The 16,109-nt window shown below is 35.8% G+C and overlaps 1 protein-coding gene across 1 annotated transcript; it reads right to left on the bottom strand.

Annotated features, from left to right (window-relative positions):
* Positions 1 to 6,710: 6,710 nt before the first annotated feature.
* LOC127509507 (muscle, skeletal receptor tyrosine protein kinase-like) lies at positions 6,711 to 14,610 on the bottom strand. Its single transcript, XM_051888287.1, has 5 exons — positions 13,925 to 14,610; positions 12,536 to 12,796; positions 12,100 to 12,429; positions 11,666 to 11,899; positions 6,711 to 8,294 (listed from the first exon to the last, which is right to left on the bottom strand). The coding sequence occupies exons 1-5, from the start codon at positions 13,986 to 13,988 to the stop codon at positions 8,185 to 8,187; spliced, it is 999 nt and encodes a 332-aa protein (XP_051744247.1). The 5' UTR covers positions 13,989 to 14,610; the 3' UTR covers positions 6,711 to 8,184.
* Between the last annotated feature and the right edge of the window lie 1,499 nt (positions 14,611 to 16,109).

Consider the following 16,109-nt stretch of genomic DNA (forward strand, 5'->3'; position numbering starts at 1 on the left):
CACGTTGTGGTGGTGTTCACGTTAGCGTAGTAAAATAGTTCACATCTGGTCGTGTTTTTTCTGGTCTGTTTTCCTTATAGTGTAATTGGGGTCACTTCATGTATGACCTTTGTATCCTTTTATACCATAGTAAATGATTACACAGACTCAGAGGTAACTTTAATTCAGCAAACAATCAATCCGATTCCAGTTCTACATACTGACCATAATTACATTGATTTTGAGCTCACGTTTTATACCTTTATTTTTTTTATGTTTAATTTCATAATACAAAATTTTATCCTAAATTCTGTACAATATACAGTATACAAGAAAAAAGGAAATATCAACTCAATTATCTAACAAATTAGATCCCAAAGTCAAGCAAAACCTTAGTAAATGTGTGATTTACAGACCTGGAAAATCATGGAAATTAATACCAGCTCTTAAAAGCTGTGGAAATTTCTTTTACAATTATCAGCTTTTCTAGTTGTAATCAGCTTACAGCTAAGTAATATATATATATATATATATATATATATATATTTTATAATAATAATAATCAATAAATCCATACCCGGAAATTCATTGATGCATTGATTTTGTTTTCCCTTGCCTTTTTGGAACTATAAAGTTGAACATTCAGAACTAAAGACCCATTCACACCAAGGACGATAACTCTAACGAAAAAGATTTAGTTTTAAAAATCGTATAATGATAACGGCACAGAGAAACAAAATCGTTGGATTCGCTTTCACAACGATAAAATCACTGACAGCCAATCATGGTGCTTTAAGCGTTTAAAGCAGACAGACAACATAACTGCAGAGCGCACTTTAAATAAACAGAACGATGTCGTTCACTGATGAGGATGCTAATATAGATGTCGATAGTTATCTTTATAGTTATCATTCTTGGTGTGGCCTTAAATGTAAAGCCTCCTCCCACTGCAGCTGACATTAACACAACTGTGATGATGGGTGAAACATCTTAAGTGAGACCAGCTGCTTCATCTCAGCCCCACAGCAGCAGTGTGGAGACCGACTGCTATTTCTGTCACTTGGCTGTGTGTGTGTGTTTATACTCACAGTGGCACGAGTGCAGGGCTGCTGCAGGCTTGTAAGGAGTTGACTGTCAAAAATTTAACAGCAAGGGCAATTTTGATATGCCACATTGTTATTTTATACACCACAAACCTCAGCATCACACTGTTTCATATTAGCATGAAAGTAATGAATTTCTAGTCGTGACCAGTGGAGGTCGCAAAGTGTTTGTTTGCGTCTTTTCTCTGTATTTTTTTCTTGAATGACACACGAAACTCTCTTTCACAACACCCATTAGCAAACTTAGGAGACTTAAAGACTATACATTTACTTAAGGAGTAATTAATGAGGTAGGTTACTTGTAACTAAAACTTTGGGCAGGTTTAAAAAATCCAATAGGATTTAAAAATGCCACAGCCATGAACATGATTTGCTACTTCCTACTCCGCCAAAAAAACAAAAACAAATAAAACACAAACCTCAGCATCACACACTAATTACTATGTCTCTCTCTGTTTCACTTTCACAATCAGTGGATTCCTGTGTTCATTCAGTTACTGGCTTAAGAAAGCAGTATAATTTCACTATGTAGCCTACTGATTAACCAGTAACTCATCTGCCCTCTGCAGTCACATTTACTGAGTGAGAGAATGGAAAGATTATATACAGTAGTCAACATTTGAAGTGGATCAAAACAGTTCATCAAATTGTCCTAAGAACTAAGTTGTCCTAAGAAGAAGGTTTTGGTCCACTTCAAATGTTGACTACTATATATATATATATATATATATTGTGATATGAAAATAAAACAAAAATGAAAATAATTTTCTATTTCTTTCAAGAATGGAAGACACTCAATGTGCAGCAGAAAACATGCATTATAAAATAGAAAATACAGTATAAATATAATGAAGTGTAAGTAAAAAAGCACAGAGCAAGGCAAATACACATAGGCTATTCAAGATGTCTGAAGTTTTAATATGTTATTTATCTTCTTAGATAAATTGATTTTGTTTCAAGTTTGTTCTCCAAGTTGCAAAATTTTGGCTACAAAACAAATTAACTATGCCGTTTTGTTAATACAAATATATTTTAAAATTTATCTGGTGCCACTCAAAATATTTATCAAGCACGTGTTCTTGCATGTGCACTATTTCAAATTATTAAGCCTGATTTCAAGCTTTTCTGTTTCCTTTACAGTTCTCTTTTTCCATAAAATCAAGGCAATAGAGAAAACAGGAAATGTTTGACTTTTCCTGTGCAACTGATTAAAACACGAGTCAAGGTCATCCATGAAGCATAAAACTTGCTTTTAAACAAATCAAAACAACCCAATAATGAACACAAATGCTATTGCATATAAAAATGACTTTTAAAACAGATTAAGTTTTTGAAGATACTTATTTTGGGTTTAATGAAATCTATTTCTCCTGATTAGGATCAAATTCACAAGGAAATAGGAGAGGAGTTAACAAGAAATTAATATTAAATGAGGACACATATTCAGGTACACAAACATTTAATTATTCAAAAATATCTAGCCTATGTAAAACAAATATACCACCATTTAATAAATAAACACATATAACTGAATAAAACTATATGTTGTTGTGCTATTCTGTTGGCGATTCCCTTCCGTTGTTTTCATATTAGCATGAAAGTAATGAATTTCCAGTCGTGACCAGTGGAGGTCGCAAAGTGTAGGATTTAATAATGCCACAGCCATGAACATGATTTGCTACTTCCTACTCCGCCAAAAAAAACAAAAACGAATAAAACTTCGTCAAGATTTACGTTCACTGTGACCTCAAAGTTCACACACACGGACTAAAAGACACACAACTTTAGTTTGGATTTCATGAGGTATCTTGTTGTACAGTGTGTGATCTTGGGTGGTTTCCGTGACTCGTTTAGAAAAATGAGGGCAATTGTCTCTTAACTAAAGACTTTTTGGATTAAACACTCCTAACATTTTACTTGCCACAACAGTAACGATTTGTTCCGTTGCATTATCAAAATAATTTTCCAAATGAAAATCAAATGTCAGTTACATGTCTTTGTGTTGTGTGTATAATTGTATGTAAATGCAGGGGCGCTGCTAGCAATTTTGGGCCCTATGAAAGAATATGAGGTTGGGGCCCCTACCGCACCCATTCCACACCAAACATACAAGTCAACCTAGCTATAATAATAATGACCTATTACATTTGCTATTGCTTTTGACCACTAGGCATCAGTATTTAATCAGAGACCTCCCATGGCTGTAGCTAGCAGATGATTTATTATGCAAATGTAAATGTAATAGAAAAATACAGTACAGTAATCAAATATTCATATTCATACATTCTTAAACAAAACAAACTGTCTAGTCAAAAATTCAAGAAGGTCCATATTTTAAAGCTCTTTCTAACTTGTACTCAGCCTTAAAATAACATAGTTCTTGTAATTGTTAAATATAGCATTTGTTACAATAAGGATATAATTACAGGTAAGACCATTTTTTCTTTCTTCCTTTTTATAGCATTTGTTATGAAAAATAGCGATACAGTTAGAAACTATAGCTACAACATGCCACAGATGTAGGCTAATATAAATCTTCAGTGAAAATACAACCCATAAATTTCAGTTTTACACCTGCCGAAAAGTGATTACAGCCTCTATTTTTGGACTGAACTGTTCTTTCTGCCTCAAAATGACTTGATTTCATTCATGAGGGTTATATTTGACAGATTCTAGCTCATTCAGTCATTTTTACCTGTTGTAATACCTTTAAATGGCCAATAAAACCCACTAAATGCACCTGCCGAAAAGTGATTACAGCCTCTACTTATTGAGTGAACTGTTCTTTCTGCCTCAAAATGACTTGATTTTATTCTTGGTTGTTATATTTGACAGATACAGGGTTGTATTGGCCAATTAAAGATATTATAACAGGTAAAAATGACTGAATGAGCTATTATCTGCCAAATATAACAACCAAGAATGAAATCAAGTCATTTTGAGGCAGAAAGAACAGTTCATTCCAAAAATAGAGGCTGTAATCACTTTTCGGCAGGTGTAAATCTGTATTTTATGGGTTTTATTTACCATTTAAAGGTATTTTAACAGGTAAAAAGGACTGAATGAGCTAGAATCTGTTAAATATAACCCTCATGAATGAAATCAAGTCATTTTGAGGCAGAAAGAACAGTTCAGTCAATAAATAGAGGCTGTAATCACTTTTCGGCAAGTGTAAAACTGCATTTTATGGATTTTATTGGTCATTTAAAGATATTTCAACAGCTGAAAAGGACTGAATGAGCTAGAATTCTACAAATATAACAGCCATGAATGAAATCAAGTCTTTTTTGAGGCAGAAAGAACAGTTCACTCAATAAATAAAGGCTGTAATCACTTTTCGGCAAGTGTAAAAATGCATTTTATGGGTTGTATTGGCCATTTAAAGATATTTCAACACGTAAAAAGGACTGAATGAGCTAGAATCTGTCAAATATAACAACCATGAATGAAATTAAGTAATTTTGAGGCAGAAATGTTACAAAATATTTTACCTGGTAAAAAGGACTGGATTGTTTGGCACAAAGCAAGTAAATAGGCTTTCTGTTATAATCACGTAAAAATCAGGCTCGATTAAGCAATAAACGGAAAATTAATTAAATTAATAATTTTGATTAATCCGTTACAGGAAAAGTTTCTTTGGTATTATCACAAACATATTACCACGGAGACAGAGTTATATGTATTTGCAGGTTATGGCCGTTTGATCATGATAAAAGCAGCTGTAGACGTGTAGAAACAGGGGCGATTCCCTTTAAACATGCTGCGCGCGCTCCCGCGGACAGCAGTCAGTTTTCGGCAGACGATCAATTTTCGGCACGACACCGGCAACATGTGAGAAGTGCCGGTGCGTACCGGCCCACTTCGAGAACTGACTGTTACTACTAATAAAACCGATCTCTGGGGGCCCCAAATGTGCATGGGCCCTTAGAATCGTCCTAACCCCTATGTAAATGCTCTGAAGAGTCGGCAGGACAAAGACTGGACTAAGTTTGAAAGTGTCTTACTTAAGGTCTTATGTTTCATCCTTTACCCTGACTGTTAATCGCTCACACATTCCTTGTTTACTCCTAAAAGTTAATCATTGTTACACAGTGTGCTGCTCTGTTTAGCAAGATATTACCTGTATATTGCATACAGCAACTAAAAATGTAGTACGCAAGGTCTATTATTATTAACATGTGCTGTCTTGAATGTGCGGTGGCAGATGCTGAATGGTTTATGATTCATTGTGATTTTTGCCGAGTCATTTATCTTCAGGGTTTTGTACTTTTGTTTATTTTGCCAGTCGTTTTATACTGCTTAATCCCATGTTTACGTCTTTATGAAATGTGTTTATTTGTCTCTGGTTGAGGGAAGTCGGTTGAGTCCTGGCTAGCTGAGCTCTTCTCTGTAGAGCAGTTGCTATGGCAACACTACTGCAAATGTTTTTGGCAGTAAAGACACAGGTCGCTGCTACACACAAGCCTACACAAAAAAACACACAGGAAGAATTAATTTGAAAAACTGAGTCACAGTTTCAGTGTGTTCCCACGAAGTGCAGAAATACAGATGATGTCATTTTATTGGAAATTGAGCAAATTGTGAATGAATGAATAAATGAATGACACATTTATTATGCTTATCATGTACTAAAATGACTAACATAACGGACAAAGAATTCTGATGAACAAGTTTTATCTTGTGGTCTACTAGTAGCAAGGGATTACTGTTTTGTTAATTTCAGGAACTTAATCCCAGTTGTCGTAGTTACAATTAGTCATGTTAAAAATAAAGGTTTCAAAAGGGGGTTTTCGCAGTGAGGCCATAAAACAGGAGTGTCCAATGCTGTTCCTGGAGGGCCATTGTCCTGCAGAGTTTAGCTCTAACCCCAATTAACCACACCTGAACCATCTTATCAAGGTCTGACTAGGCATACTAAAAACTTCTAGACAGGTGTGTTGAGGCAAGTTGGAGTTAAACTCTGCAGGATAGTGGCCCTCCAGGACTGAGTTTGGACACCCCTGCCATAGAAGAACCAGTTTTGGTTCCCCAAAGAACCCTTCAGTGAAGCTCTTAAAAGAACCCTTTTTTTGAGAAGAATATTTTGTAGCATAGAAAGCGTACAAAGACAGCTCTCTTTATAATTACTAAAGCCGTCACTCATCTCAGTTCATCACGATCACACAAACATCCGTTATAATCAATGAAGTTGTCTACACTGCACAGTGAATCTCATATTTACATTGTGTCTACACTTTGTTGTAAAGAAAGCATTCGCGAGCGTGCAGAACTCGGCGCTGAACAAAAACTCATGCGTTTTGAGTGTCGATTGGCCATTGCGTTCAAGAAATCAACGGATATGCATGTGATTGGCTACATTGGTCTCCGCTGCAAAACACAGTGTAAATAGAAACCTTTGACGCTATCCAGATGCTATTTTATCTTGGGTCATTTGCTAATATGCTTGCGAATCTGTTTCGCTTATATACTATTATTAGTTTCAGCTGAGGGTGCACCGTAGTGGTGCTCCTAAATTTGAAATGGTCGCACTGTAGAGGGCTCTGTTAAATATTCTTTATGGAACCATCGATGGCAATACAGAACAAAAAACATTTGAGGCAAACAAATACATTTGAGGCAACAACAACAAACATTTCAAACAGTTTTTTTAATAATAAAATAACACAAAAGCACAAAAATAAAACTAACACAAAAAAGCAATGCAAGTATACATTCAGAGAAAGAAACAACAACTTGTGTGTCCTACAACATTTTATGAACACATTCAGATGTTATGAAGTATAGTCAGAATACAAAAAATATTAATAACACTTAACAGTTTAGGTCCCATACTTTTTTAACATTGTCATGTTGTCTTTTGCTTTAACTTATCTGTAGTGTATACAACCATATTGTGAAGTGCTACCAACATTGTAACGCTTAATTCAACTATTTTAGTTTTATCTGTGCATTTTGAAGTATCATACCTATTAGCAATTTTATGGTGGAAATTAACCATGTGATCACTGTTTTCAACTAAACTCATCATGCCATTATATAAGAGGAAAAGAGAAAAGGAAATTAATACAACTTCATCTCCAATACTTTAGACCAATATTTATATGACGTCCAGAACCCACAATGTGGGATGTAAAACACCCTTGATTAGTACCTAATATTAGTTAGTTACATTAACATCCTTTTCTGTTGCAATCTGTGATTGAAGTTGTTGGCTACTGACATCAATATTAATTTTCTCAGTTCATTGATCTTTGTTTCATCCTCTCCATTCTAAACAACTAGATTCATTAGCCAGCAGTTACCTAAGTTAAATAAGTTAACTAGCAGTTTTCAGTTAGTTAAGGTTAGGATTACAGTTAGGTTTAGTTGAAAGAAATATAGCATATTTAAAGCATTCATAACATGCAATTGATCACTTATGCACCACAAGATACAAATGTTCTATCAATCCGTATGATGTTTTATAAAAAAACACACCGAAAAAAAGACATTTAATTTTAACAAACCTATTGATGAAAGGATGTACCAACCTCAGTATAAAAAATAATGTAAGACTGTATTAAAAAACATTCAGTTCTAAACAAAAATATTCTGTGAAACAGACTAATTAAATATTATTATTATTAGTAGTAGTATTACATGTGTGGCATGTAATATGACATCCATTACTTAAATATTTTACCGTACATACTCATTACCTAATTAACATAAACACCAAAAATGTGACCATACCAATATAATTATGATAGATAATAGCTGCTCAAAATTAAAATATGACAATATATGTAAGGGCAAAATCATTCATATAGTGTTGTACAGTAATGGGATTTCCACAATAAGTCGTAATATTTAATGAGTGGTTATATAAAATTATTAAGTCATAATTTTCTCCTATTAGGACCAGAATAATCAGTGAACAAACACAAATAAAAATAAATCTAATTTGGTGATTTAAAAAAAAGTGCTGTTTTGTAACAGTACTGAAACATCCCAAGCCATGCACAATCAAGTCAATTATTTAAAGAATAATCCATAATAATCAAGTTTTTCATGATCTCCCTGGGGAGAAGGTCCCGTTTTGAGGTCATCTCTTGCAAGTCCATCAAATGATAGAATTCCGGGAACTGTAACACTTGTATATCACATAAGAGATGATTAACAGCACTGCCACTGCCACACCGGTTAAAACAATTGCCCAGAATGTGGTTCTGCCTGTGGGAGAAATGACATGAATGATTTTACAAACAGATGAATCCATCAACGGCTTCAGCAACAGAAGCGTAACTCTGCTGGTATTATAGCACACAAAAAAATGCCTTATGAATGATTAAATGTAAATGTGGAAAAAAACAAACAGATGAATGAACTCTGGAATAAATCAATACTGAGAGTTTAAGGTAATGAACTTTTATAAATATGCTAAAATGTCACAAATACATGCTTGTTTCCTTCCTCATAGTTAGGGTTTTCATTTTTGTTGACTTTTGTTTTCTAGTAAGAGTTGCTCCTTCTAAATAAAAAATGCTTGGAAAATTACACAAGCAGAATTATAACACACATAACCCTAGGCCACTCTGTATCAGTAGAACAGTCAGTAATTCCAGTCTCACTTCCTGTGTGAACCTATGAAGGTTTGTAACACATTTGCATAATGCTGCCAATGGTCTTCACTGGCTGTTTGCAAACATCTACTATGACCTGCCCTCAAACACTGTAGTTGTAGTTAAAGGTACAATATGTAAGATTTTTTGGATTAAAATCCAAAATCCACTAGAACAATGTTATATATTTTGTTGACTTGTGTATTTACATTACCCCAAATTTTTCCAAGAATGTTTAAATCCGGAGAATAAGCAATTTTAACCAGGACACGGGCCGTGTCTGTGCGTCGCCTATCAATAACATCATACCCGCGTTACCCCCGATTTCTGGTTTTATTTTGTAGAAACCATGGAAACACCAAAGACGCTTTAATATATTATGTGTTTTATAAGACAGGTGAGCAACTGTTTGGATGGATAAATTCATCGACAGAAAACGAACCATTGTTATATAAGCTCAACACAGTAAGTCTTATTGTTTAAATCTCATTTTCTTGATTTACAGCGAGTACCATGCTTTATCATGCTTAATATCGATCTAGTTTACTGCAGTGTGCAACAAGTGTCTCATAGTAGCCACCGAGCGAATGCACAGAGTAGCATTATAACAATTTTCAACACACAAATGTATCTAATAAGATAAAACAAATACCCCGCATACGCTTGACTGAAAGAAGCATAAGCGGCGACTGCGGCATAATAAAAGCTCCGCTGCACTCGAAACGTGTGTCGTGCTCGTCTCTCATTAGCAATCCTCTGCTCTGCGTCATACTACAGTAACGTTAATAATCTCATCCATGAACATGAATTCTGCCCGAGTCCCGTCCCGATTCTTTTCCACCGGCTGAAGATGCGAAGACAACACCTCCCATGATTCCACGAAATCAAGGCGTCATCAAGCTATGCCTTTGTTTTGAATAAGCCACCTCTAGCAGAGAAAATGTACATATTGTGCCTTTAAGGCCTGGAAGAGTTTGGTTTGTGTTGTCGACATGTCAAGAAGCATGCATGCTGCAATTCCAAAGGATGAGGACCCACGCTGTGTATCAAGTGCTGAAGAAGCCCCCAGAGATGAAATTCATATGTTAATGGCTGTTTGGTTTCCGACACTTGCTGTAAGCGGTCGACCAATCACAACAAACTGGGCTGTCTGACCAATCAGACCGGAGGACGCTCTCGGAAAGGAGGGGTTTAGAGAGAATGAATCCTTTATCAAACTGTTTCAGACACTCTGAGAAAAGACGTAATAAAAGACTGCAATGTTCATTATGAGTAAATTAAAGTGTTTTTTTGTTTTTTAAACCTGTTGTAGAAAACCTCAAAAACAACATTAGGAACCTTTAAAATAGCATAATACAATTTTCTTTTAGTGTGAAAAACATTTTAAAAATCTAAAGAACCTTTTTTCGTTATAAAGAACCTTTTGTGGAACGGAAAGATTCCATGGGTGTTAAAGGTAGGGTAGGCAATTTCGGAGACACTAGCTTTGAAAGCTTAAGATCCCACCCTCCCTTCAGAGCGATCTTGAAAGCTCGCCTCTTCCAAAACACATGAACACGCACAGCAGAGTCAGCAAAGCGTCACAAGAGATGAAGTTAAATTACCTCATGTCTCAAAGCACATAACATTACAAAAACGTAAACAACTTACAGAGCTCTTACTTGTACCACCTGACTGCTACAGATTCATTTCGGCATTGGTAGTGTTGACAAAGCAATGCATAAATCCAAATCCGATGAAGTGAACAGCTCTGGGTAGAACGTCACGGGTTGCTATCTCATAATTATGGTTACGTCATGGTTCACGAGGAACTGTAAAAGGCGGCTGTTGTTGTTTGTGGTGCTCGGTGACTGTCTGTCTACAACTCTGAAACGCACTGATGACGTGTGATGTCTGCGTGAGCAAGGTGTGCACAGGTATGGAAATACCTAGGTTGACAGGTAGGTAGGACATCGTATCATTGCATTCGGATCAAATGTAATTATTGGATGAACATTTTTTGGTTCTGAGACTTCCAAAGAAAATATTTGTACATGTTTTAATATTTAGACCACTTCTATTATTGATTTCTATCAGCATGTAAAGAGAGTTTTAACAAGTATAACAAAAGTGATTATGAAAAAATTGCCTACCCTACCTTTAAAGGTTCTTCATGCAAACAAAGTGCCAATAAAGAACCTTTATTTTTAGGAGTGTATGACGCATTTCTATAGGCCAAAGAGGAAGCGAGTTTTAACACTTCTGGTTCCATCGTCCCCAAGTCAAAGGGTTTTTGAAATGGGTTGTTGGTTAAATGCCTAAAATAAGGTCTGTGTTTATCAGAAGCTCAAGATATTTTAATTTTTTCTCTATATAAAATACATCAGTAATAACCCATTGATTTTTTAATGCTTTTGCTTGTCTTGAAAAAAGCAGTTGCTAACAAACTGGATTACTGATGTTGTCATGGCATTAAACATTATCACAGCGAACAGGTAAACTCACTAGTCCACTTTTACAGCCAACCTGTGTTTATAACCACGCTCTTGCTAACTATTATAACTCAAACTATCAGGGAAAATATTTATTAATAAAGACTGAAGTAGTTGTTGACAGCTTTGTGATGGTGACGTTGAAGTCATGTGACCATGGTGTAGTTTATTTATAGCCTACCTTTAGCTTTTTACTTCTACTGATTGTATTTAGGCTTCAAAATTCATAAAAACTGTTAATTTGTGAAGATTATCATGATGAACAAAGCATGTAAGAATCATAAACTTTGGTCACAGAGCTTACTTTCTGTAAAGCCAATGGAAAAATCCTATTAGGTTTTTACTGAGGGAACCAGAACGATGCTAACTTCTGGGTTGCCCTACAAAAATACATAATAACTGCAGCGCTCTATTGAACAGTACAAATGTAGAAATTAGTAACTGTAATTTTAAACTGAGATAAACACTCCTTTAGGGCAAAGAGGCTGATTAGTGTTTATTTAAAACTGACCTGTAGATTTGACGATAAACACTTTGCTGTCTCTTCCCCGAGAGTTTGTGGCGATACATGTGTATTTTCCTGGACTGAGTTTGGAGGACGGGAGCACTGAGGAGGTGATCTTCTCTTTCAGATGTTCAGAGTCCCATGTGTATGTAGGAGCCGGGTTTGCCTTCACTGTACAGTTTAGTGTGACCTCATTGCTTTTACTGACGGTCTCTGTTGAACTGGAGTGTTGTGGTTTATCTGAGGAGGACAGAGGAACATTTTTTAGCACAACAGCACCAGGATGAGCAGCTCATATAGATCAGCTGAAACTGAAACCTTTTTTATCTATATTAATTCACTTCATGAAATGAATAATCCTTCACACTAGAAGGCCCTTCAGAAAATATGAATGTAATTAAACTGAATCAAATTACAAGCTAAGCAATAAATAAACTTACAGTAAACTTCAACACTGAGAGGTTTTGATGTGAGTTTAGGGGGAGGTCGAGGTCCTTCTGCTCCCAGTTCCAGCTCTGCTTCACACCTGTACTGAACTCCATCATCAGTTCCGTTTGGACGGATCAGGAGTGTGACTGTTTTATTCACTGGAGTTATGGTGGTGTCAGTGAAGTTGGTTTGATCCACCAGAGTCTGTCCTTTGTACCATTTGACAATGAGATACTGAACAGGAGCCACATTGAGAACGTCACACTGAAGCTCATACTGGTTTCCCTCCATCATTGGTCCGTTGTGATTCACAGTGCTGATGAACACACTGTCTGGAGTCTCTGTGGAGGAAGATTCACACACTCTGATATCTGCAGTCATGAATGTACATACATTAGATATTTCTGAGAATGAAAAGATAAAAATATCAATAACAGAGAAACTCACTGTAAATAGTCACTGGGAGCTCTAATTGACACTGTCCATTATAGTTTAGGTAACAGTATGGCTGTATGTCCCATTCTCTCAGATTTGACACTCTCCATGTGATCAGATTGTCTCTGCTCTTGGGCACTGCTCCCTCACTGGCTTCCCATCCTATCCCTTGATGCGTGACAGAAGTGCTACAGTTAACTGACACAGAACCGCCGTACTCCACAACAACTCTCTGTGGGTTGAGCTGAAGAGGACATTCAGCAGCATGTGTCCCTGTTAAACACATTGGAGAATTCAGAATAATGGCATACAGGTATTATTTACTTGACAGACTGAACAATGATAAGCAACTACCACATGTTAAGAAAAATGACTGGTCTGGATTCTTGGTCAGGATATGCAAGACAAAAAAAGTTTGGGCTTTTGTAGAAGACCATCAGTCTATAACAGTTTATGACTGTTTACAAACAAAGGGGCTCATCAATTCTCATCATCTTGGCATTAAACTAAGAAACTTTGCTGAAACAGCAGGGTCATTCCTCAAAAACATGTCCCTCATGAATGTAACTGTAAGTCATTTACAATGACAAGGCAGTCGGGCACCAGTTTTTACTGTGCTATTATACACAGTTCTTTGACATTTTAAGAGTCAAAGAAAGCATTTTTTATCTGACCATTCTTTCTCCATTAATATGTGTTCGTCCTGTTTCAGCTCTCACGTTTCTAACTTCACCTTTCTCTTTTAGTAATTAAGCATGTGTTGTTACAGGAAATAAATATTTTATTTATATTTAAGAAGACATTTTTATTTGAAAGTTATACCCTAAGGTTAAATGTCAAACCCATTACCCTCACAACTCTTTATTAATATGAAGTACAATTCCATAAGTTAAAAAAAAAAAAAAAAAAAAGTCATAATCATCTTTATTGTATCGGTTACAGTATCTGAACTCTTCAAGGACAAGTGTCTAGCTACTTTTTTATCGCTACATATTGTATTTTGCTATGTTTGTCAGCCATGTAATATCAGCATTAAACTCTTTATAATAAACCGCTTGCACAGTCAACTCATGACAGTGACTGTATTACTTTTTAAAAGGCATATCTATACAAATCCAAAGATTACATGCTGAAGAGTTTGCTAGCACTAAAAATACTGTGTACTCAAGCACAGGTCATATCACATTACAAGCGCTCACTAGTACAGTATAGCGACTGTACAGTAATGTATTAGCTTTCAAACTCAAACAAGTAAACATTTGAACACAGAAAATATAGGTCAACTACGCTCGGAACCAAGTAAAATTTTAGAAGACATTTAAATTCGCATAGGCTACTAGTTAATGAATGTTTTCGCTTCATTTATCGGTAGAATGAAAAGGGAACCGAGTCAAAACAAACCTGTGAGAGCCACATACAGTAAAACTGCTGAGAGATAAACAAGTCCAAAGAAATATTGCAGCATATTAAAAATGTTCAAGGAAAACGTCGACCAGACAAAAGGCGCGTTTGCGTATACATCAATGTGTCGCCCACCACTCAGATGTGTGACTGTCCAGCGTTTCTCAAGCAAAACCCCAGAAAACCCCACCCAAATCACAACTGGATATCATTTACCACAGAAGCGCCTATAGAAATGAAACCATTCATGACAGGTCAAATGGGAGGATCCTTGTTGTGTCGCTAAGCGTGAGGGAAGGGACGATTCTGGAATACTGATGTTGTATCGAAAGGATCGATCCTCACATAAAAATATCGATCCTAAGGTGTTTTAACCCGTAATTTTAGTCATTTAGCACGATATTCAGCGCGGAAAATAAGCTTTTAAGTGGAAAAATAAACAATTTTAGCGAATAATTCTGTAAGATAGAACAATTTCTCCGGCTCATCTCAACATGCAAGACGGAACCAAAGACATAAAATAGTCAACACAGTGGTTCAACCTTAATGTTATGAAGTGACGAGAAAAATACTTTTTGTGTGCAAAAACAAAACAAAAATAACAACATTTAACAATTTTAACTGTTGTCATACACCGTTGACCTAGTGAACGCAGCGCAGGGCTGTGTCCAGCCCCGACAAAACGTTGCAAAATGTTTTTTAAACGGAAACGGTGGTGCGTTGAACACCCCGTTCTGATAACGTAAGAGATGCAACTATGGCAGCTGAGAAGGCCAATCTTTGTGTTCTTTTTGAAGAATTTTCGGAGCCTGATGAAGTCGGTATAATAAATGCGTGTTTAATACTGCAAAATACGCTCTGTTACAGTCACTGCCCTTGCCGTCCAGAATAAAAGAGAACATCCCAATCGAGTGAAGGGATTTATGGAAACTGTGGTTCCTAATTATTGTGGTCCAACATTTGCCTTTGTTTATGAAAGTTTATGAAAGTATCACTCCACAATACAATAGCAAAATATATAAGTATAGTATTTTTATGTTACATTAATCAGTGTCTAGCACACCTTCCTAAGGAAAGGATATGGACCAGAAGACATTGCAATTACTAAATGATATTTAGACAGACTTAAATACTTGTGCTCTTATTATTTAAGTTATTTTGCCATTAATGTAAATAAACATGTGCAAACAATATACTTGTGAATTTATTTTGATGTTAATTACATTTTTGAGCTGTTTCTTTAATACCGCGTGGTTCATATACATGTTGTTGCTGATTGGGCTGACATTTTTGACACACACCAAACAAGAGAAAACATATCTCATATCCGCTGCACACCTTTTCCAGGAAACTTGTCGTTCAACCCGGAAACCGTAGCAAAACTTTGCACACCGGTTTGAGCTTGAACGTCCCCCAGGCTTCCTTGTTGTCAGAACGCTGACTCATTATTGGCCGGCTCCTGCGTCAGTGTCACACGCCAAGGCCATAACCATGTCTTTAACATTGGGGGGGGGGACCTTTCTTTTTTCTTTAATAAAGCATGAAACAAAACATTGAACGAAATTGCTGCTAATACAATGCTATATCAGATATATACAGTAACAATTGTAGAAAAAAATAACATTATGTCCAGAAATCAATTTCAATAGCCTACATTGAGAACTCATGTGATAGTTTCATAATACAATATATTGTTAGTTCCGAGATTCTTCAATTTAGTGAATAAACAAATAGATCCGCAATAAATACTCGAATTCTCTAGTGATCCAGTGGTAGAATTTTTGTTAACAGTATCAAAGGTTGCATGTTCTAATCCGCCCTCGCATAGTTTTTTTTTTTTCATTAAAATCAAAGATGACCATCAATGGTTGTATATCAAATGCAGTGCATTTGTTTTGTGATTTTACCGGAAAAATAGAACTTCCGTTACGGCGTTAAGCGATCGATCCTGTCACACGCATGCGTCGAGCTGCTCACGTGTACAGCATCGGCCAATACCGAGCCTATGTGTGTATATATATATATATATATATATATATATATATATAGGCTTTTAAATTGTTACGAAAAACAATCTAATTCATATATATGCTGTTCTTTTAACTTTGTTCATCAAATAATTCTGAATAAAATGTATCGTGGTTTCCATAAAAAATATGAAACGGCACAACTGTTTTCAACATTT

The sequence above is a fragment of the Ctenopharyngodon idella genome, chromosome 3, assembly GCF_019924925.1.
Source record: "Ctenopharyngodon idella isolate HZGC_01 chromosome 3, HZGC01, whole genome shotgun sequence".
In the NCBI taxonomy this organism is placed as follows: Eukaryota; Metazoa; Chordata; class Actinopteri; order Cypriniformes; family Xenocyprididae; genus Ctenopharyngodon; species Ctenopharyngodon idella.

Excerpts from the sequence above, each read along its gene's own strand:
- LOC127509507 (XM_051888287.1), bottom strand. The coding sequence starts at position 13,988 with ATGCTGCAATATTTCTTTGGACTTGTTTATCTCTCAGCAGTTTTACTG. Across the intron at positions 12,797-13,924 it reads ACTGTATGTGGCTCTCACAG|GGACACATGCTGCTGAATGT; the intron begins GTTTGTTTTGAC and ends TGTGTTTAACAG. Across the intron at positions 8,295-11,665 it reads GTTTATCGTCAAATCTACAG|GCAGAACCACATTCTGGGCA; the intron begins GTCAGTTTTAAA and ends TTTCTCCCACAG.